The sequence below is a fragment of the Colobus angolensis genome, unplaced genomic scaffold, assembly GCF_000951035.1.
Source record: "Colobus angolensis palliatus isolate OR3802 unplaced genomic scaffold, Cang.pa_1.0 Scaffold332, whole genome shotgun sequence".
Classification (NCBI taxonomy): domain Eukaryota; kingdom Metazoa; phylum Chordata; class Mammalia; order Primates; family Cercopithecidae; genus Colobus; species Colobus angolensis.
The window spans coordinates 3,064,533-3,087,650 of record NW_012116622.1 but is presented as its reverse complement, the minus strand read 5'-3'; the positions used below and the strand labels follow the sequence as shown (position 1 = coordinate 3,087,650).

The 23,118-nt window shown below is 41.5% G+C and overlaps 1 protein-coding gene across 2 annotated transcripts in view; it reads right to left on the bottom strand.

Annotated features, from left to right (window-relative positions):
* The window catches only part of FAT3 (FAT atypical cadherin 3), a 557,781-nt gene that overhangs the window by 82,416 nt on the left and 452,247 nt on the right, over positions 1-23,118 (bottom strand). For both annotated transcript variants that reach the window (XM_011952088.1, XM_011952087.1), the window contains exons 9-12: positions 15,149-19,222; positions 11,712-11,908; positions 10,563-10,716; positions 7,021-7,254 (exon numbers count right to left, since the gene is read on the bottom strand). In XM_011952088.1, coding sequence (XP_011807478.1) covers positions 7,021-7,254; positions 10,563-10,716; positions 11,712-11,908; positions 15,149-19,222 — 4,659 coding nt within the window. The remainder of the gene's footprint in view (positions 1-7,020; positions 7,255-10,562; positions 10,717-11,711; positions 11,909-15,148; positions 19,223-23,118) is intronic.

The window sequence follows — 23,118 nt, the reverse complement described above, 5'->3', positions numbered from 1 at the left end:
CCTGCTTATCTCAGATGGCAGTCCACTTCCTGTATAGAGACATCCGAGGGCAGGCGTGTGCCTCTCAGTGGGTTTCCTTAGCATCTCCCTTGGAGCATCTCCCTTTGTGTTTCAGTTTTTCCTTTCTGCCTCTCGCTTTCCTTTTATTTCTCTTTTATTTTTATTTTTATTTTTTTGAGATGGAGTCTCACTCTCTTGCCCAGGCTGGAATGCAGTGGGGTGATCTCGGCTGACTGCAACCTCCACCTCCTGGGCTCAAGTGATTCTCCTGCCTCAGCCTCCAAGTAGCTGGGATTACAGGCTCACGTCATCACACCTGGCTAATTTTTGTATTTTTAGTAGAGATGGGGTTTCACCCTGTTGGCCAGGCTGGTCTCGAACTACTGACCTGAAGTGATCTGCCCGCCTTGGCCTCCCAAAGTGCTGGGATTACAGGCATGAGTCACCACACCCAGCTCTTTCCTTTTACTTCGAAAGCTAAGTAGTCCCTCCACACCCCTGAGGCTCTCTCTGCTCATGAGTGATGTCACCTTCTCCCACCTCTTTGGGACCCACTGGGCCAATTGTTCTTTCCTGCTTTCATCGTTGCAGCAGAGGCAATGTGTGCTCACCAAGTCTCCCCGGGCCTCTCCTATGTGTCCCTGCTCCTATGCAGGTGGGCCAGCCTGAGGGACTCCTTCTGGGCAGTGGACAGTGGTGGAGTGATGTGGTCTTCACTAGGCTGAGGCAGCTAACAGCTGGCATGCTGCCTTCATCTCTCTCTTCCCCTCTGCCATGACCTTGGAAGCCAAAGGTCAGAAGGTGGTGGGACCAGATTTCTGAGCCACTAGATAGACTCCCACTGACCTGTACTTCACCTGGGCAAGAAATAAGCTTTTGCTTTGCTAAGCCATTGAGTCTTTTTACGAATGATCTCAGTCTTGCCAAGCCTGTCCTGGCTAATACTCATCTCTCCGTCTATCTGTCTCTCTGTCTCTCTCCTCTGTCTATCTCTCTCCATCCAAGTTCAAGTCCCAACCCTTAGCACTTTGGTAAGTGCTAATACCATTTGGTGAATCCTTCCTGAGTTGTCCCAGTTGAGGCTTCCTTGCTTACATTGCAATGCTCCCACGTGAACCTATGGAGAGTTTTACATGTGCTATCTGACCAATCCTTACAAAATCATTAGTTTTACAGATGTAATTTTATTACCACACTCCTCATAGTTTTCTAGGAATCTTGTTGTACAGGCCTGTTTCCCACTATGACTGTAAACCCCTTGAAGGCAAGACTGTCACAATGAGCAAACATGTCTTTATTCCTGACTTCCTTCTGGAGGTTCACACTTGAATTCCCAATGTGTCCCCAAGTTTCATCTTCCTCTCCATGCCAGGCTGTACTGTTGACTGCCTATGCTACTTCTGCTCATGCAGCACCTTCACCTGGTGCCCATGTTGACTAAATAGCCTACCTTGCTTTTGGTCTAGTCAGTTGCCAAAATCTACAGATTTCACATGTGAAATCTCAATCTGGCTTTCACCAGCTCATTTATTTTTTATTTTTTAATTTTTTGAGATGAAGTCTTGCTCTGTCACCCAGGCTGGAGTGCAGTGGCATGATCTCAGCTCACTGCAAGCTCTGCCTCCCGGGTTCCCGCCATTCTCCTGCCTCAGCCTCTTGAGTAGCTGGGACTACAGGCGACCGCCGCCACGCCCGGCTATTTTTTTGTATTTTTAGTAGAGATGGGGTTTTAGTGTGTTAGCCAGGATGGTCTCGATCTCCTGACCTCGTGACCCACCTGCCTCAGCCTCCCAAAGTTCTGGGATTACAGACATGAGTCACTGCGCCCGGCCCACCAGCTTCTTATTTTTAAATCCCAAAGCCACCACTCTCATTTTGGCCCTTGTGGCCTTTCTTAATACACTCCTAGGAGCTTTCCTAGGCCCTGGTTTTCCTTGTTCCAATTCATTTCAGAGACTCCTATCAGATTAGCATCCCCCAAACTCTGAATTCATTATTTCTTTTCTCAAATGTGCTTAATGGTTCTTTTCCATCTGTTTAATTAAGCGGCCTTCACAAACAACCACAATCAGGCCCGGTCTACTTTTCCTATCTCATTAATCTCTCCTCCCTCCTGGACCAAGTGATGTTCTCTCAACTATTTAGTTGGGTCCACACCTTCCCAACTTCCTGGCTCCTATCTTCCTGAATGCATTCCTACCCCTGACTGTGGAAATCCTATTCATTCTGGGAAATTTGCTTTTTTAAAATTTTACTTTAAGTTCTGGGATACAAATGCAGAACGTGTTTGTTACACAGGTATATATATGCCATGTGGTTTGCTGCACCTATCAACCCATCATCTAGGGGGTCAGCCCCAAATGCATTAGGTATTTGTCCTAATGCTCTTCCTCCCCTTGCCCCCCACATTCCAACAGGCCCCAGTGTGTAATGTTCCCCTCCCTGTGTCCATCTACTATTAATGGTATGTGTGTTCCCTTTAACAACTATTCATTTTACTACTATTCACCTTTAACTTCCCTTTTTCATAAATGTTGGGTCATGAAGTCATGTCACCAGTTTATGGGAGCAAAGATATTTCCAATTGAACTTAATGCTAAAAATCTAGAGAGCTGCCATGGTATTTCTTAGAACTCATAAAATGGGTGTAAAATTATCTTGTCCTCTTCTGTTTTTATTTTATTCCTGACCCAGGCAATGACTCTAAGATTAATGTTAGTTCATTATAAGTGATTCATAGAAAAATAGTTGTTTGGCTAAAAGCAATAATATATTTTAAATTTATCAAATCAGGATATGAAGGTTTAGCAAGTCATAGAGTCAGATTTCAGATTATATCCTTGTCTTTTCTTTGCAATTCATAATGTAGTCAATTGTAGTGCATTTGTACTACAATGTAGTACAAAATGTAGTACATTTTGTAGTCAATTGTTGGCTGTCTTAGTCTGATTGGGCTATAAAAAATACCTGAGACTTGGTAATTTACAAACAACAGAAATTTATTGCTCATAGTTCTGGAGGCTGGGAAGTCCAAGATCAAGGCACAGCAGATTTGGTGTTGGTGGGGACACATTCCATTTGAAAGGGGCCTCCACCAGACACTAGGTGTTCTTGCACGACAGAAGGGACAAACAGACTCCCTCAAGCCTCTTTTATAAAGGCACTGAAGAGCCCTCAGGACCTAATCACCTCCCAAAGGATGCATCTCTTAATATGGACACATTGGGAATTAGGTTCCAACATACGAATTTTAGAGGGACACAAATTTCAGATCATAGCACTGGTGGAATAATTTACAACTTCTGGTAAAGCAATGTGCTTAACCAAAGACGTTTCATGAAACAAATATGCCTGTCATTTACACAAATGAAGCCAATGATCTTCAGTAGGATCAAAAACCAATTAGACAACTTGGATGAATCTTAAGAGAATTATGCTGAGTGAAAAAATAAGACCAATCTCAAAAGGTTACAAACTATATAATTTAATTTAAATAGCATTTTTGAAATAAGAAAATTATAGATATGGAAGTCAGTGGTTGTCAGGGGTTAGGGATTGGGAAGGAGGTGTAGGGAGGGGGTGGGTCTGGCTCCAAAAGGGCAGCAAGTGGGAGGTGTGTAATGTATGAATGTGGTGTTTACATGAAGCTGCACAGGTGATAACATTGCATAGAAATATATACACGCATACACCCTGAAATTTGAATAAACTCTGTGGATTGTACCAAGGTCAATTTCCTAGCTCTGTTGGTATACTGTAGTTAGGCAAGGTGTTAACACTGGGAGAAGGGCTGGCTGAAGAAGCTCTTGACTTCTCTATATATTATTTTGAAACTTCCTGTGAACTTGTAATTATTTCAAAATAAAAAGCTTAAAAATCAGACCTTTCCTTGTCATACTAGAGAAGGATCTGCAAACGAGGTCAGGAGGTAACACAAGTGTATTAGTCCATTCTCATGCTGCTAATAAAGATATACCTGAGACTGGGTAATTTCAAAAGGGAAGAGGTTTAATTGACTCACAGTTCTGCACGGTTGAGGAGGCCTCAGGAAACTTACAATCATAGCGGAAGGCCAAAGGGAAGCAAACACATCCTTTTTCACATGATGGCAGAAAGGGGAAGTGCCAACAAAAGGTGGGAAAGCCCCTCATAAAATCATCAGGTCTCATGAGAACTCACTTACTGTCATGAGAATAGCATGAGGATAACCGCCCCATGATTAAATTACCTCCCACCAGGTCTCTCCCACAACACATGGGGATTATGGAAACTACAATTCAAGATATGATTTGGGTGGGGTCACAGTCAAACCATATCAATAAGTAAGAAAAGTGGCTAGCAGAGGCAAGGTTAGTGCTGTGGCCAATGTCAAGGATGCAGCTGCTCTTCAGCTCCTGCCATGGGGGACCTGTGTGTCTGGAATTGCTGAGTCTTCTGAGGGCTGTTGTTTTTATAAAATGCTGCAAATCTAAATTTCTAATAAAATTCTGACTTTTAAATATTAACAGCTATTTTTCTTTTGTTTGTTTGTTTGTTTCTTTTTTTTTTTTTTTTTTTTTTTGAGATAGAGTCTCACTCTGTTGCCCAGGCTGGAGTGCACAGGTGCGATATTGGCTCACTGTAACCTGTGGCTCCTGGGTTCATGCAATTCTTGTGCCTCAGCCTCCCGAGTAGCTGGGACTATAGGCGCATACCACAATGCCTGGCTAATTTTTGTATTTTTAGTAGAGACGGGGTTCGCCATATTGGCCAGGCTTGTGAACTCCCGACCTTGTGATCTGCTCACCTTGGTCTCTCTTTTGAACACTGTAGAGGCCAAACTAGAAAGCTAGATTTGTGTGCAATGGCCATTCATGTGCAAACTCAGCTTCCAGACAGAGGTTCATTTTGGGTCCCAGATAAATGCCATCCTCAACAATCTGGTAATCTCAGTGCACAGCTCACACTGGTTTGTAATCTCTTAGGAAACAGGGAGAAATTGTCACTTTTGAGGCAGTAAATGTTCTTATCAGGCCACTAATGAAAATGTCTTAAGCCACCAATCATTGACAGGGAGTCTGAAGAATGTCAGCATTCATTTGATTGCAGCTCAGACTGATGCTGCTGCGACTGGAATGTCCTGTTTACTCTGTCCAAGACCTTCACCACCACTTCGTCAGTATGCTGTCTAAGGTGTAGTAGGTGCTCAGTCTGTGTTGTTAGAAATATTCATTTGTTCTTCCTCAGCTGTCTTAGTGCTTGTACATTTTAAAGCTAAAAGAGATCTACAAAAACTGAGAAAATGAACTAAAATCTGGTATCTTATGCCACAGTTTTCATGTGGCTGATGCAATGGCCTGGTGATTTTATACATAGATGCCAGCAGTACCCTTGTAATCTGTGTCTCTATTTGAAGCTTTGAATATAAGCCTCTTACTCATTATCAAAAAATGAGTTGATCAAGGTGCTGGTAAGATCCTCATTCCAGTTTTGGTTCCTTAAAGTCTTTATCATCTGTGCCCTGTTAAATATCCAGAATCTAGACACTCCTTCCTCCCCAACTCCCAACCAGGCCATCTGACTCAAAAGAAGTGAAAGGAGGACATAGCATGTTCTTCACAACTTACAAAACAGCTCCAAGCACACTATCTGTGAGTCAGTAACACCCCAATCCACCTCCGCACGTTTCAAAAGCACCATGTGCACTAATCAGACATCCGTGTCCAGTCTAGTAGCCTGGGTACACTCAACTCCTTCATGGAGTGCCGAGAAAAATTCCGACCTTTCAGCTTTTAAAATTTCATCTATGGCCTAATTATACATTCTCAAAATCAAATTTAAAATGATTAAGTGATTCATTTCCATTAATTCTGTTCTCTTTCCCCAAAGTCATCTGCTAATAAGAGTCCAGAGAATGTTTTCTAATCCTCCTTTAAAAAAGAGACTATTTGTAGGTATTACATAAATATATATCAGTAAGAGGTCTTTCTTGTTTGCCATTTTTCACAAAGCTCTTTAATATGTAGACTTTTAAAAGGGTTGGTTCTCAGCCTTGAAAATTATGCTAATGATGTAAGAGCAATAATTCAAATTGTAGCCACTAATTTCTCTAAGGGAAAATATGCAGAGACCCTGGGCTCTACGTTTGTTTTTAACTAATTATCATGTATTTACTTTTTCGTTAGTCCAGTAATTTTTCTTTCAATTCAGAATTAAGCAATGACACTGAATTATATAAAGGCCTGTTTAGCATAGCAGACACACCTCATCATTTCCTAGTATTCTGATTTACAGCTCTTAAAATGCACAACCGAGAGGCTGTCTATATGCCCTTTTGTATTTATATTCCATCATGCAGTCACCTCAATAACTTATGCATTCTCAGAAGGTCTACCTAGCAATTAACTTCAGTCTTTTCTAACTCACCATCTCATTATGTAAAGTGGATTTGAACATAAACTTTATTAGCAACTTTCAGTTCTAATTCCTTATTTCCCCCACCCCCACTCTGCCGAACAATGTCAGTTTATATGTGACAAAAATGCTTTGGAAAATGGCAGTTTAAAAAATCCATGTTGGGCTGGCAGCACATTTAGTAATTAGTTTTTGCACAGCTAGAGCATGTGACCCAGTTCGTCATAGAAATGGAAACGACTCGAATTCTCCCTGCTTTACAACACAGCCTTTTGACTACGTTTAGGAGGAAAAGACAATGAGGAAATCTATCATTTTTATTCAAAAGGTCAACATCTGAAAACAACAAAACAAAACCCAAACAAACCAACCCAAACTCCTTTGCTAAAAGGTAAAGGACTTCTTAGTATCTCTTCTTCAAACTCGAGAAAGAGGAGGGCCAACTTGCAGACTTTCCTCACGCATATGAAGTGTATCAGGTGAATAGCTGAAATGGGGTTTAATGTACATGTTCTTGTGGTAAAGAACCAAGGGGGCTGATGAAGGTTCTCATAAAACTAAAGGAATGGCAGCACCTGAAGACAAAGCATCCACTGTGTGACAGGGAGATGCCTGCAACTGACTTACCAACGTCGGGGTCCACAGCTTGAACTCTGGTCAACAGAGCCTTGGTGGCTGTGTTCTCATAGACGCAGGCGTTGTAGTGGTCAGAAGAAAACACAGGGGGGTTATCATTCACGTCCTCCAGGATTAGGTGGATGTTCGACTGGCAGAACCTGCCACCCCCGTCAGTGGCTTTGGCCATCAGGCTGTACACAGGGACCCTTTCCCGGTCCAACAGAGCCAAGGTTTTTAATTCGCCTGTGAAAATAAATGGCAGCACGATTGGTCTGAGTTTTTAAAAACTGTCTTTCTTTGGAGAGCAGAGGACCAATTATATACACAATTCTCAACATAGGAAGGACTAATGTCATTTGGCCCAGGTGTCCCATACTTTAAAATGTAGCAAATCCAACAATTTATGTGTCATGGAAAGATGTATGGGATTCTAGATGCAAAAACAAAACAGCTGTGTGACCTTCAAATTAATTAATCCCTTTTCGAAACCTCTGGTATAAGGGGCTCTTTCTTTTGGCTACATGGAGAAGCCTTAAACCTCTTTAAACCTCTCAAGATCTATACGGGAGATCAGTCTCTGGATTTCTGCTATATGTCCAGAAAACACACAGAGAATGGGCTTGTATCTCTAGTTCTCTGATGGTCAATATTGTCAACAACCCACAGACCCAGAAGGGCAGTCTCTTTGCCTCCAGATATTCAACTTTTTACTCCATCATTTGCAGGAAAACAGGTAATGAAAACAGAAGCTGGCTTTAGGGGAGCAGGGTCTTGAAGGACCCCGATTGTGCAAAGGTTAACCCTTAACTTGCTGGATTGTGTAAGGGCCTGACGTTGCTTGGGGAGGAGTCAAGTGGAGAAAACTTGAGGAGCATGGAAAAGCAGCTCCTTAGCATCCCACATGGAGCAATGTTATGTCTGCATTTTAACCACTGGAATAGCTGTATTGGTGCTGGATACCAGCTTGTGTGCAGATATTTTTGTTGTTTAAGTTTCATAAGATAATGACAACAAGCACAGTGACAAATCTGAATAAATGTTATTTGGTGGAAAGTATGACTCATGAAATATTATTACTCCTAAATAAAATGAGTAGATATTATTTGGATGAAGCCCCCTATATTTATTAATTAATTAATTAATTTTATTTATTCATTTATTTTGAGTGAGTCTTGCTCTGTCGCCCAGGCTGGAGTGCAGTGGCACCATCACTGCTCACTGCAAGCTCCGCCTCCCGCGTTCACACCATTCTCCTGCCTCAGCCTCCCGAGTAGCTGGGACTACAGGTGGCTACCACCATGCCCAGCTAAATTATTTTGTATTTTTAGTAGAGACGGGGTTTCACCATGTTAGCTAGAATGGTCTTGATCTCCTGACCTCGTGATCCACCAGCCTCGGCCTCCCAAAGTGCTGGGATTACAGGCGTTAGCCACTGCGCCTGGCCGAAGCTACCTATATTTATTAAGGGAGTTCATCTTTTAGCTTCCCGGCCATGGCCAGCCAGTTCTCGGATACAGGCTGGATCATTTCCCTCTCCTACTCAAAAAGCATCCAGGGCATTTGATTGGAACATTCAAGACACTCCACAATCTGGCCTAAAGTAGTTTTCCCTCCACTTTTGTATATGACATTACCTGGATGCGCTATGCTCTCTGCTCATGCTGTTCCTACAACTTGCAGTTTCCTGTTTAAGCCACTGAGAATTCTGACTCAGTTCAAATGCTAGTTCTTCCTTTAAGCAGTTTCCTTGTCTTATCAGAATATTAGTTACATCTTCATCTGTGCCCAGATATGGCTCCCCTTATGTTTCTCCTGAACACTCATTTCATTGTGCCTTACATTATTATTATTAGTTTACTTGCCTATCTTCCCTACTGGATTACAATATCCCTTGGGCATGATTTATTTTGTTTATCTTGGAGTCTACCACAAATATCCCATAAAGTGCTTTTATGTCTACTGGCTACTCAATAAATGTTACCTATTGAATAGATAGTCATCAGGCCCATATAGGTGAGTAGTATATTCCCATGTAGCTAAGTCAGTGCTTCCTTGTAGGATGCAACTTCTTATGGGAGTGGGGCAGGGAGGAGCCACTACCTTTTTGGAGGCTCAATAGTCAGTTATTGTTCACTAGAATCAACACAACACTGAAAATATGCAAGCCAGCCAATCTTTATGCTTAAATTAAAAATGTCATCGGATGGGTCATCCAATCTACAAAACTAAAATAATTTGCCTCCATATAAAAGGCTTTTCCATTAGCTCTGGCCTTCAATGCAGGCATCTGCCTTTAGCACCTTGTCAATTTTACCTGAATGTACAACCAAGCAAATCTGAGGGCTCATAGGTTTGGACAGACTAGGCAAGCAAGTTTGATAAAAACTAGACAATTGTGTTAATAAGAACCAGAAAGGGACCCTAAAGACATTTCAAAGTGAGAAAAATTCTCCTTCCTATGAATTGCTGTCTGGTTTTTATGGCAACCTGCATTTGTAATATAACTTCATTTATACCTGTTACGAGCATATACCTTAAAACTTACAGATACGAGAAACAAGAGAGGCAAACAGAGATGTCTCCTTACTTGATGCTAATAAATGTAGGTAAAGTCTGGGCAAGTTTTACAAAGGAAATAAAAAGTTTCTGTGGTCCAGAGCACTCATATTTGAATGTGCTCCTATAATTTCTTAGAGCCCAAGATACTGAGCATCATATTCTTGGGGTGCAGAGGATGATACCCCAAAGTATCATGCTTTGGCATGCTGAGCACCTTCAATTAAAAAAAAATTGGAAAGCCTTAAAGCTGTCTTAGAACCAAGAACTTTCAAACTTTCTCTTATTCCCCTCATCTCTCTCAAGTGCAGGTGAAGACTCTCTTTGAAATTTCCTCATCTGACTAAGAAAACTTCTTTCCAAAAGAAATGCATTTGTCTTAGGATCCCCCTGCATAGAAAGCTCATCAAACAACCGGGAAACATTGACCACTAGAGAAGAGAAAAGAGGCTAAAAGCCATCACCACGTCCAGACAGATTTTCCATCTCTTCTTCTGAGGGCAGCTCCGAGAGATTAACTGGGAGACTTTATCTGCATAACTAGATAACCTTTGTTCACAGTCAGTTCAATCCCTTAGCTTCCCAACTTTTTCCAGTTCCATTGAGTTTCCTAGGAGAATTATTTACAAAATAATGGATGCCCTCCAGGTTATTCACTTCCCCTAAAAATCATTGACTACTCCTCTAAAATTGCCTATAGTCCCCCAACTTCCCTCTCCCCTAGCCTTAACCATCTCACCCTTCTTTGAGTCTCTTATTTTTGGGGCTGTGGTACCCGTGTTCACATAAGTAAATCTATATGCCTTTTCTCCTGTCAATCTGTCTGTGGTCAGTTCATTTCAGCAAACATTCAGAAAGGATGGAAGGGAAATTTTCCCTCCATCCCTATAAGAGCAAGTATACTACTAACTATTTACTAGTGATGAGACCACGTAAGTTTAACTTCTCTCATGGATTAACAATGACATTTACCCAAAGAATAAATTTCAGCTTACCACTTTCTGGATCTAGAAAAAATTCACTGTTTCCAGATCCATAGAGTGAGTATCGTATATCTCCATTGGATCCAATATCAGCATCCTTTGCACTGACTTTCAGGATGATTTTATTTGATGGAATGTCTTCAGGAAGTAATGCTGTATATGCAACCTAGACAGAGGTGAAGAAAGGTAATAAAAATCATTAGTATTTGTGGGGGCAATTGCCATATTTAGCATTATATAGGATTTCTTTAAAAATTCATTTATATAATTTAGCTTTTGTTATTTTTTCCTTTACTACAGAAACATATTACAATATATTATGAAACATCATATATCTGCTACTCTACCACTCCCATGCTTATTCATTTAACAAATATTTATTGAGCATCTACTATGCATTACATACCATTCTAGACACTAAGAGTACCACGGCAAAGAAAACAGAAGAACATCCCCACTCTTGTGGAACCATAACACACACCACACATTGACCATATTTGTCTGTTTTTCTCTTGAGCCCCAATGAGTCCTAGGAATTCTCTTCAACTCTTTAAAGAGCCACTACCAGCATTTGGCATTAGTATGAGAGACTAAATCTATTTGCAATACTTTTCTAATCTATAGGACACCAATATTGTCTCTCGGTCTACATGATAGAAAAGAATAAATAGTGATTTAATTTCGGTATGAGAAAACATAAAATCTAGTACTTGTACCTTGCACTGGCATTATGTTTTATATAGTAGGAGAAAGGCCGCTTCACAAGGAGCTGGAGACCAGTGTTCAGCACCAACATTACCACTAATCAAATGTGTAAACTTATATAAACAAGTTAACATCCTGTAGAGTGGTCCATTTCTCTTTTATGATATCAGTGATTTAAACAGAATAAGTACTAAAGTGCTTTATGACTTACTCAAAAAATTATTTAAGACTTTTTTTTTTTTGGTGGGGGCAGGGTACAAAATTAGGTATCTGATCTTACTACCTATACTCTTTTCATGTTTTCAATATTTCTTCCTAAACGTCATCTCCTACCCTCTTATACCCAATTGCAGATAAGAGCAGAAGTTTTCCTGGCCTTAAGAAGCAAAGTGAAATGGGCTTTGATTTAATTTTGGAGAAGCATAGTAAAAGCAGAGCCCTATTCCCAAATCTCACCTGCTCACACACGGGGCTATTGTCATTCACATCACTGACGCTCACTTCCACCATGGCCTGTGTGACAAAAAGCCCATCAGTGGCAGTGATATTGAGAAAGTAAATGTCCTGTTCTTCTCTGTCTAGAGGCCTCTTCACATAGACCTTCCACTCACTTTGCACCAGGCCCAGGGCAAACCTTCCTCGAGGGTTTCCTCCTGCAGTTAAAAAAACAGAAGAGCTTTTGAAGATGTGCAATGAAATGTCTTAATCTACACCTACCTTGAGAGGTGCATGTGGAGTCATCCAGGTACTCCTCAAACTGTATCATTTAGGATACTAAAAAGATACTGAAACTCCCTTTGATTCTGGGGCAACAAAGCATGATATTTACATGCTTGGCTTCTGTGAAAAGCAAAACAGTAACTTTCCAAGATAATGAAATCCACTTAGAGAAGCTGGAGATGATCTCTTGTTTAGTTCCCCTTAAGAACAATCAAATTCAAACTGTGAACAATCAATGGTCTTCTCAGGCTGACACAATTGTCTTTCCACTTAGTCTCAAGAGAGGATGTAATACACTCTAGCTCTTGTTACCAAGACAATTTCATTAGCCGTTGATTATGCAGTCAAGGAAAGGCAGTTAGTTCTATTAAGGAATCTTTTAATGAAGGCTTTATCATACAGCTGCGCTCTTCTCATAAGAACTGGAGTTTGGGGGAGAAAAGTTTTCACGACAGAGGAAGTCCCATTAGTGTTAAATAGCCCTAACGAGGGGTCATTTAAAATGCAGTTCAAAGATAAGCATTGCAATTAGATCAAATGTATCAGAGCGAAGCTGGGGAACATGGAAGAAAAGAAAACAGATGAAGTGGAACAGCTTTTTAAGATGCTGAAGCACTGACAGCGGTCCCAGCAATATGACTTTTCCACATCATTAAGCTACATGGGGGCAAAAGCAGCTTGGGGAACAAGACAGGAGGAGGAAGGAAGAAGATCACAACCTTGACATAATCTGCAAGAGGGGAAAAATGTCATTTCAGATACCGAGAAAGACTGGGCAAGACCGCTGGCAATAAGTCAGGAGTCAGGTTTGATGATCACTATTTCATTTATTTGGACATTCAAGTATTTATCATATACTCTGGGCCAGGCATTGTTCTAGGCAGCAGGGCTATGTCAGTGGACAAAACCAGCAAAGATATCTGCTGTCACGGCAGAGATCACATTCTGGAGGGAAAGACTGAAAATAAACAAATAAGGAAACTATACTGCATGCTGACTACTACTTCATTGAAAACGTGGAGCCATATCCCCTACTTACAATGAATCTTTACAAAGCAGAGGGCAAATATCAGGGTCCTACCGAAGAGACGGAGTGGGATTCTGAGTGCCAGACTGCGTTCTTGCTTATAAGGCAAGGGGCTGCTTAGTCTGAGGGCCTCAGCACTGGGAGTGGGGGCAAGTCACAGTGGAATACAATGAAACCAAATCAGCCAGACAGTGCAGAAAAGGTGAGAGGTGCATATTCCTCTGGGGCAGTGGTTCTCAACTGGGGACGACTGTGCCCATCCCCTCTGTGGGGATATCTGTCAACGTCTGGAGACATTTTTGCTTGTCACTTTGGTGGGAGGGAAGTGATGGTGGTGGTATGTGCTACTGGCATTTAGTGGGTAGAGGCCAGGGATGCTGCCAAACATTATACAGTGCAAAGGACAGCCTCCCTCGGCAAAGAATTATCTGGCCCCAAATGTCAATAGCTGTGTGGCTGAGCAACCCTGCTCTAGGGAGCTTCAGGGTCCTCCCTGGGATATCACTTTCCTCCACCACTGGCCAGGATTCAATTATGCTTTAGTTGAATATTATTTCAACGCACACAAATTTAACCTCTCTATTAAATGCTTTCAGTGCAGGCCCACACTGTTCTTTTGTTACATGAAATGATTAATGGTCCTTTGTTAATCGGAGGCAGCACAGCCAAGTTGTGTTACATCAAGAGCAGAAGTTAAATCTAATTAAAATCAGTTGGTGGTTGGCACTGCTAATAGTAACAGTAGCTTTAAGCTACTCTGTACTCATTACTTTGCTAAAGTCAATGGGACAGTCCCTTTAAATCATCCATTGACAATTCAGAAGCTATCTATAAATAATTAAGGCTGAGTATTTTACAGTTTTTCCAAATAGAAAATGACCCTTCAGAATGCCTAAGAAGCTTTTTTTTTTCTGAAAATAAATGCAAATGAATTAAAGTAATGCTTCACTCACCTCTTTCTTCACCACTATCTTTCACGTTTTAACTGCAGAAATACATATTTTAATGAAAACAGAATGTCTCAGATAAATCATAAAATGCATAGTGTTTCAAGGGGAAAACATCACCAAGAGAACTGTCCCATAAAGAAAAAGGAAGAGAATCATGCTGAAAAGTGTGGCAGCTCCAAGCATTGACACGTTTGCTCGACTGTGGATCTTATTCTGCAGTGATTAATTAACTTTCCTACTAACATACTTAAGCAGAGTCTATGTCCTAAGGGCATTCTAATTAATTCATTTTTCACTCTGAATGATGTAGTTTTTCTAAAGTGAAGACACCTGACTACAAGTATTGATGATTCTTTACAATCTTTTGGCACTTTGTTTATGTTCTGCCTTTGAATGTGACAACACCAAAATATTAGCTTTAACCCACCCCCCAAATAGTTTTTAGGAAGAACATTCCCACACTGCCAACCCTCTCCTCTTTCAGCTAAAGGTCAGCTGCCCCCCGGGAAACTACTCTGAGATGAAATCCTTAGCCTCTCAGGGCAACAGTGACATTTTCTGTGCCTTCCTAATGACTGACTTTGTCTATCTTGGCTTTCCCCTTGAATTGCTACTTGCTAGTATGAAAGACAGAAAAGAAATCCAAAAAAAAAATTTGGTTGTCAGAAGAAATAACCCTTGATTTGTAGTTATAATACAGGATTTCTCAGGGAAGGATCAAACCATGCCATCTAATGTGTGTACGTGAGTGCACATGTGTTGCTATGGCCAGGAGAAGTGTGCATGTGAAGCCGACTGTGATCAAGCCATTTGTTTTGCTCAGTATTGCAAAAGGTAGAAAAAAGGAACATGCTTAAAAGCGGAACCTCTCCACCAGAAAGTTGTTATTTTCATTCCTTCAACTGAGATATTTGGCTGGACTCCTTTTTAAATAGGAAGAGGTGACACAAAGACTAATTACCAATGTGGGTAACACGTTTACGACAAACCTGTGAACTCCAAACTAAGGCTGAGTTAGCAACAGCCAACAGGCAAAAAACGCAGTCTACTCAGAGATCCTTTACTCAGCTCCAGAGAGGCTTCATTACACTCGACTCCTTATCCCATCTTCCTCCTCTCTTTACTCTTCTCCCTGCCATCTTCCATCTTTCTTTATAAAGCAGAGCACATAATGAAAACTAGGGGTGTTTACTCACCTGTAATATGGTAGCTCACTTGGCGATTAATGTCGGACGTATCTCTGTCCCAGGTGCTGAGGACAGCTACCACCTCGCCCGGTGGGTCGCTCTCTTTCACATTCCCTCGGTACACTTCCTGCGCGAAGACTGGTGCATTATCATTTATATCTGTCACTCTGACAGATACCAAGGCCGTGGAGGAAAGAGAGAATGCCTCTCCAAGGTCAGAGGCCACCACAGAGAAGGTGAATGTGGGGTCTGTCTCATGATCTAGGTCCTTCAAGGTACTGATCCAGCCCGTGTTGCTGTCAATATTGAATGCTTCCATTACCTTTTCGGGCTGGGAATCCGAGTGGAGGGAGTAAGTGACTTGTCCATTGGCGCCCCAGTCCATGTCAATAGCTCTCACTTGTGTGAGTTTGGTGCCAACAGGCATCCCTTCCATTATAATGGTGTCGTAGCTTGAAGTTTCAAAGACTGGCTTGTTGTCATTCAAATCCAATACCTTGATATCTACATCCACAGTAAACACAATGTCTACTTTGTCCAGGGGTATAGTGGCTGCTACTTTAAAGTGGAAAGCTGGGCTGGTTTCATGGTCAAGGCGTTTGTCAAGTTTGATGGTGCCTGTTTCCTGTTCTATGACGAATACGCCCCCTTTGTTATTTTCTGGCCGTTCCCCATTAACTGTGCTGAACCGGACACTCTGATTGGGCAAAATCCTCAGGGTGTCCACTGTACTCCCAATGGCTGTATCTTCTGCAATGGTAAAGGAATACTGAGACTGGGTGAATGATGGCAAGAATGTTTCAGGGGGCAAGACGTGGATATAGACAGGAATGAGGGAGTGCTTTACTGGGATGCCCCCATCTACTGCTTTGACAAAGAACGAAAGCACTGTATTTTTCAGCTGGTTAAAATTACCCTTTGTGACCATCCAGCCATTGTCAGGATCGATTTCCAGGAGGTCAGCCACTGAAACAGAGGCCTCGCTGTAGAGGGAATAAGTAATCCTTGAATTTGCTCCATCGTCGGGATCTATGGCTTGAACTTGAGTGACCAAGTGGCCCCTTCCAACATCTGCCCTGACACTGGCTCTGTATTCCACTGTCATGAACTGGGGAGCATTGTCATTTTCATCCACAACAATCACTCTCACAGTGCAGAAAGTTGTTCTCCCTCCACCATCAAGGGCCCTCACAAAAATACTAACATCCCCTTCTAGAGGGTTTTCCCGGTCTAGCCTTTCTGTGGTGATGACCTGCCCATTGCTGTCTATGAGGAATCGATCCTTGGCAAAGTCATTGATGATGGCATAGCTGATGTGCCCATAAGTCCCTGGATCACCATCTGTGGCTCGAACATGAATTACCTTTGTTCCTGCAGCCGCGTTCTCTCTCACCTCAGCTACGTATGTGCTCTGTGAAAAGGCAGGGCTGTACAAGTTAGCCCCAAGTACCCTAATATGCACCTGTGCGGTACTGGTGAACAACCCATCAGAGACAGACACATTGAGACTGTACAGAGGCTCCATCCGCTGCTTCCGGTGGTTGGACAATGTGATAACTCCACTCTTGCTGTCCATCAGAAAGCTTGTCCGGTCATTCCCAGATAAAATGCTATATTCCAACCGGTCAAAATCAGAGCTGTCTGCATCAGAGGCTTGTACACAGGTTACAAAATGGCCCCGGGGAGCTAATTCACTCACGTATGACTCATAAATGAGCTGATTAAAAACTGGAGGGTTGTCATTTACATCAGAGATGTAGATATGAACCAGAACCTCACTGCTCAGTGATGGGAAGCCACTATCTGTTGTTCTGACTTTCAAAGTGCAGTGTTGTACTAACTCATGGTCCAGCATCCGTGCTGTCAGGATTAAGCCACTTGAGCTATCTATGTGAAAATAATCTGTGCTATTGTAGGTATCCTGGACAATCTGATAACGTACCATTTTATTGTTTTCTGAGTCTGCATCAATAGAGACAATTTGTAAAACAGGTGTCCCAATAAGAGATGCTTCTGATAGTGTTGTATTGTATGTGGGCTGATCGAAAATAGGGGGATTGTCATTTACATCATTAACTAGCAAGTCGACAGTGACTTCAGCCCTAGCACCAGTGAGGGCATCGCTGGCTCTTATTGTCAGCTTGTAAGCAGATGTAACTTCATAATCCAAAGGGCTAACAACTTTCAGGACCCCAGTGTCAAAGTCAATGTTAAACTGTTTAAAAGGGTCCCCATCAATAATGATATATATGATGCCTTGGCCCTCTGGACTGGTGGCATTGATGCTTAGGATGGGTGTGTTCATTCTGATGTCTTCATTGACAGATGCTGTATAAAAGGGTTTATCAAACACAGGCATTGCTTTGTTGACAATAGTGATGGGAAGCTCCACAGATGTAGACAAAGAGGGTTTTCCACCATCCTTGGCGAGGATGGTGACTCCATACTCAATGTTTGACAAGTCAGAGTTGAATGCTTCCTTTAAAATAACATTCCCTGAATTAGGGTTAATTTCAAAGTGGCCATAGTTGTCCTGTAGGACATATGTCACTTCTCCATTTGGACCTTTATCTTTGTCAATGGCTGTCACCTGATAAATCAGAGTCCCAGGTTCTGCATCCACTTGAACAGCAGCATAGTATGGGAGGCCCACAAAGACCGGAGAATTGTCATTTATGTCTTCAATGTTAACCCTGACCACCACTCTGGCCACACGCAGATGGTCCAGCTCACGGCTGGCTTCTACCACCAGCTCATATAACTCTTGTTCTTCACGGTCAAAGGGGACTCCAGTTGTCTGAATGACCCCTGAGGTAGATTTTATCTTGAACTTATGTCCTGGGTTTAAGATGCTGTATTTTAAGGGCTCATTAAGGCGGTTTCCAACTGCATTGACAATAGCAACTTTGGTTATGTTAGTGTTGTTCTCTGAGATTGAGGTGGAATAGAAGCTTTGTGTAAAGTGGAGGCCACTGTCCATGGCTTCTTTAACCATGATGGTGACCATGGATGTACTGTAGAACTTTCCATCAGATACCTTAACTATCAGCATGTAGTGATCCTTGGAGAGGTTGTTGTTTTTTATGGTAAGCACTCCACTGTTTGAGTCAATTAAAAAATGATCCAAGCTGCCTTCCATTAGGCTATATGTCAGTTCAGGGGGTACCTCAGAGTCAGGATCTGTGGCACTAACTTTCAGAACCTCCACTCCGACATAGGTAGGTAGAAGTAAGACAGTCTCAAACACAGCCTGAGTAAAAACAGGCGGGTTATCATTCACATCTGTCACCTCAATGTTGACTTCAACGGGACTCTCTGCAGTCAATTGGGGGCTACCACTGTCTCTCACATGCACATGAAAATGGAAATGGGCAATGGTTTCATGGTCCAGGTTGGCAATTGTTCTAATTGCACCTGTACTGGAGTCCACCGTGAAAAACTTTTTGGCTGTCGACTCCACAATCTGATACACAAGCAGAGCATTCCGGTTGCTGTCAGCATCTGTGGCTCGAATCACCAGTGGGCTGTTATCCAAGCTCCTGACAATGCTATTAATTGGGGCAGCCTCACTTAGGCTGCCTGAGTATTGAGAAAAGAGAAAAACTGGGGCATTATCATTTTCATCAACAATCTGAATATTGACTGTAGCATTGGAAGCCATTCCTGCCATATTGGTGGCCTGAATGATGAGCTGATAAGAGGACGTGTGCTCATAATCCAGGGCCTTCCGAGTGGTGATGACTCCAGAATATGGATTTATGGTAAAGATCCCATTAATGTCTCCATCTTTGACTTCATAAATGAGGGTAGATTGACTGATGGCAGAGATTAGAATGACTGATGTTCCAATGTCAACATTTTCATTTACTTCTGCTTGGTAGTCTTTGTGAATGAACTTGGGGTGAGAATTGTCAGACATGGTGACAGAAATGCGCACAATTGCAGTGGCAGACATTGGCGGGGATCCCTGATCTGTGACTTTGATGGATAGGACAAACTGACCCATCGTCGTCATGTCTGGTTCTTTGCAAATGGTGATGATGCCTAGGACCGGTTCGATCTTAAACATGTTCCCAGTGTTCCCTAAAATACAGAAATCAATGGTGAAATGAGTTACATTGTGGGTCACTGAAATCTTTTCGATTAGCTTTTTATCTATAGGTAGTTTACTGCAATGTGGCAAGTAGAAAGCAATTATAGTACTCATCTGTGTCATTCTGAAACGAGAGGCCTCTCTTTCAGGGGTACTGAAAAGCAACAAAAATGAGCTTCCCAGTAATATGGTAAATTTCAGATCAGTAGCTTCTAGTTCCAGGTTAAAAACAACAACGACAGTAACACAGTCTTGTGTCATTCAAGTTGGTAAATAAGAGAGCCTGAAGGAGAGATTTTTTTCTGCTAAGAATGTGTAGGATTTCCTTATTTCCAGCCTTGTGAGAAGACAGATAGATTGGGAAGCCCACATATGAATGCCACTGGTTTAGGTAGCAGTGTCATATTTTCTGTTCTAGGTTTAAAGAAAGAGGGTTGTGGGAATAGTTTCAGAGCATTACAAAGTAGTCAGTTGTTTTCAGATTATCCCAAAAGCAAACTTTACTACATGGAATTGGTATTATTTCACCCTATCAAAAATGACTTTATCCAAAACACTACTTTGGTGAAGGGGTTTGTTCAGTCAGGCATGGAGAATTCTTGGCAGGTCATCATTTGCCTTGTAAGTGCGAGGAATTTTCCTGACTCCTCTTCTATTCTTCACTCATGCTCTACCCCTCTCCCATGCCTCTGAATACACACATGCACACATCTAGACATAGAAGTAAACATACAAAGTTATAGGGCATTTGCTCAATCTGTAACCATTCTATTCACCAAGCATTTGAGATGTTTCTAGTGTACCAAGAAACTGTTAAGAATCTGAACCAGCACTGCAACCAAGAATGTGAGACATAATCCTTGTGAAACTGAAACCTGGGCACCCCACTCTGACATAGCTGGCAGGGGAAGGGCTATGGCCATGACACTGTCGCAGTTTAGAGTTCTGCTTCAGAAACTTGTGGTGGTTCGAAATCTGGGATTGTTGAGAATGAGAGAAATAACAGAGGAATAAAGAATGAGGAAGACACAATGCGGAGTACGTAAAGAAGGTAGGTGGCGACAGAGCTGAAAGGCGGTGGGTAGTGCGAAGTTGTATCCTTCATCAAGTCGTTTTTGCTTTTCTTATCAAGCTTTCTCATACTTCTTAAAGGACACACATACTTCCGTGTTGAGATTCTTTCCAATCAAAAGTTAAAGATCTTGGTTATTCAACTCTATCTGGACTTTTCTTTCTTTTTGAACATTGTAGTATGATAGGCATATAATTTAAATGTTGGAATCATTAAAATAGGGACCAAGATTTTCAGGGCAGTTATAAAGTGTCTCTACATACTTCTTACTACATGCTAGTTATATAAAGTTTTCCATGTCTGAACACAAAATGGTCATGTTCACGTAACATCTATTTCAAGAAGATACTTGCTTATTTTAAAAGACAAAGTATATCTAATAAAGAGGTCATTTTAATTCCAGCCCCCCAAATGTGAATATTAAACAATATTGTCATTGATGTCGGCATGATTTATTACTTTGCAACCTAAACATGGCCATTTTATGATGACAACAATAAAAAGTTCAATGATCTTATGAGTAAACTTTCAAGCCTGCAATGAATAGTGTCATGGAATTGAGTGTGACTCCAACAGGTGATTCACAGACCTTTGTAGGGGAAATCACTTCAACTAAGCAATGGTCACCTTTCAGTGGTGGCAACAACATGCAACCTTGACTGATGAATGCTACTGGAGCCAGGGATCTCGGTGTTCACTGATTATGGTGCCCCACTGCAGAGTTTCTAGGTAAGTCCTCCCTCACTCCACACCCGGCAGATTTCTTCATACCCAGCAAGATATGCTACGGTGGAGATGATGGGGAGCCAGCTTTTGACCTCAAATATAATTTATTTTTATTTTTATTTTTATTTTTTTGAGATGGAGTCTCACTCTGCCATCCAGGTTAGAGTGCAGTGGTGCAATCTTGGCTCACTGCAACCTCTGTCTCCTGGGTTTAAGTGATTCTCCTGCCTCAGCCTCCACAGTAGCTGGGACTGCAGGCATGCACCACTACACCCCGCTAATTTTTGTGTTTGTAGAGATGGGGTTTCGCCATGTTGGCCAGGCTGGTCTCAAACTTCTGACCTCGAGTGATCCACTCACCTCAGCCTCCCAAAATGCTGGGATTACCGGCATGAGCCACTGTGCCTGGCCCCAAGTAGAAACTCATAACCCTGCTATCCCATGGCTGCTTATCTGCTGGCGACACCCTTCCAGAATGGTGTGCTGATACATCAGGTCCAAAGTGGGCCCTCCTCCTCTTTCCCTCTTTGACACATTGACCCATTCGCTTGGACTCCACTTCCTGCTTATTCTTTCCTGCTACACTTGAATCCTGAAAAATTGACCTCTGTTTGTTTTTTGGAATCTATGGTCTCTGTAGATTTTTGGCAATTGAATAAAAGCTGTGCTGTCATTCCTTATCTAGTACACAACACAGCATCTGCTACAAAGAAGTTGTTCAATACTTGTTGAATGATTGAGAGGAGAGGTAAATCTAAAAATATATTTTAAACTCTCTGTTCATATGCATCTTGGGATCCATATGCCCCCACCAGAACTCAACTCAGTCCCAGTCTCTCTTGTACAATCCTGCCTCAGACTCATCATTAACACAAAACACAAAACTCAAAGTAGATATAAGACCTGAAGCTCTGCACTCAAATTCTGCCTCAGTCCTTCAGGCCAAAATAAAAAGCTTCCGCAGTCACTTTAGAGGACAGGCAGGAGACAGGAAATTTATAGCCCACCAATAAACAGAGTGAAATCTTGCTTATCTGATGTGTGTGAGAAAAGTTAAATAAAACATAATACTTTACACAACCATTTGTCATTTGCTTCAAAGTGTTGAAGCATCCGGGATCAGCCTCTCTCCTACTCTCGTCTGGGAAGAAACCTGCTCCCACCCTCAACTAGGAAGAAACCAGTGCAGTTCAGTGTGGGTTTGTCTGTCTGTGAAGAGGCTCACTGGCCATTTGAGATTTATTGTGAATATTGTAATCCTCACTAGTTTCTTACATACAATCAAAGGTCTATTTTTTTTTTGAGATATCAGTTGTTCCCATGGTTTTCTGGGAGTTCGTGTTTTCTGTATAAAAGGTGTTTTAAGAAAATAACTGTTCTGTCTTGTAGTCAGTTAAAGAAATGACTGGGCACCATGCTGTAGTCTGTAGAGGTCAAAAGATAAGCAGAGCAGTCTTTGGTTGGATGGTAAGTTAAATTACTCCTTAAGAAACTCCAAGCCGATTGAAACATTATCTGGCTATCTCAAAGGAGTATAAGTAGCAGGCTTAATGACAAATATAAAAAGCAGGTAGACACATACAGCAAATGTTTAGAACACGGTAAGCAAAGTAGAAATAAAACCCTATATCTAAATAATTACAGTGATATGAAACAATGTATATGCATGAAGGAATATGGGGAAAAGAAAAACACACAATATTGGAAAAAACAATAGAAAGAATAAAAAAAGTTGTTGGTTTAGGTGACATTTTCTCGGATATGATTGAAATATTCATGTATTGGAAAAGTTTCCTTATATTATTTGTGGAACCCAAAGAACAAAGATTATGTAATTAAGTAATAAAAATGTCCTGTGATAAATAAAAGATGTAAAATAGCATTTCTAAGAAAATACTGGTCAGGCTTTAGATTGAAAGGAAATTCCATGGAAACCTAGAAAAAAAATAGGTAAATTCTCTCTGGGAACTTTGCTATTATGAATTCTTATCTTTTCTTTTTCTTCTTTTTCTTTTTTTAAATAGAGCTTAGCACAGACCGATGTAAAATGTGAGTGCCTAATACAAGAAATAGTTTTAAGTTATCATT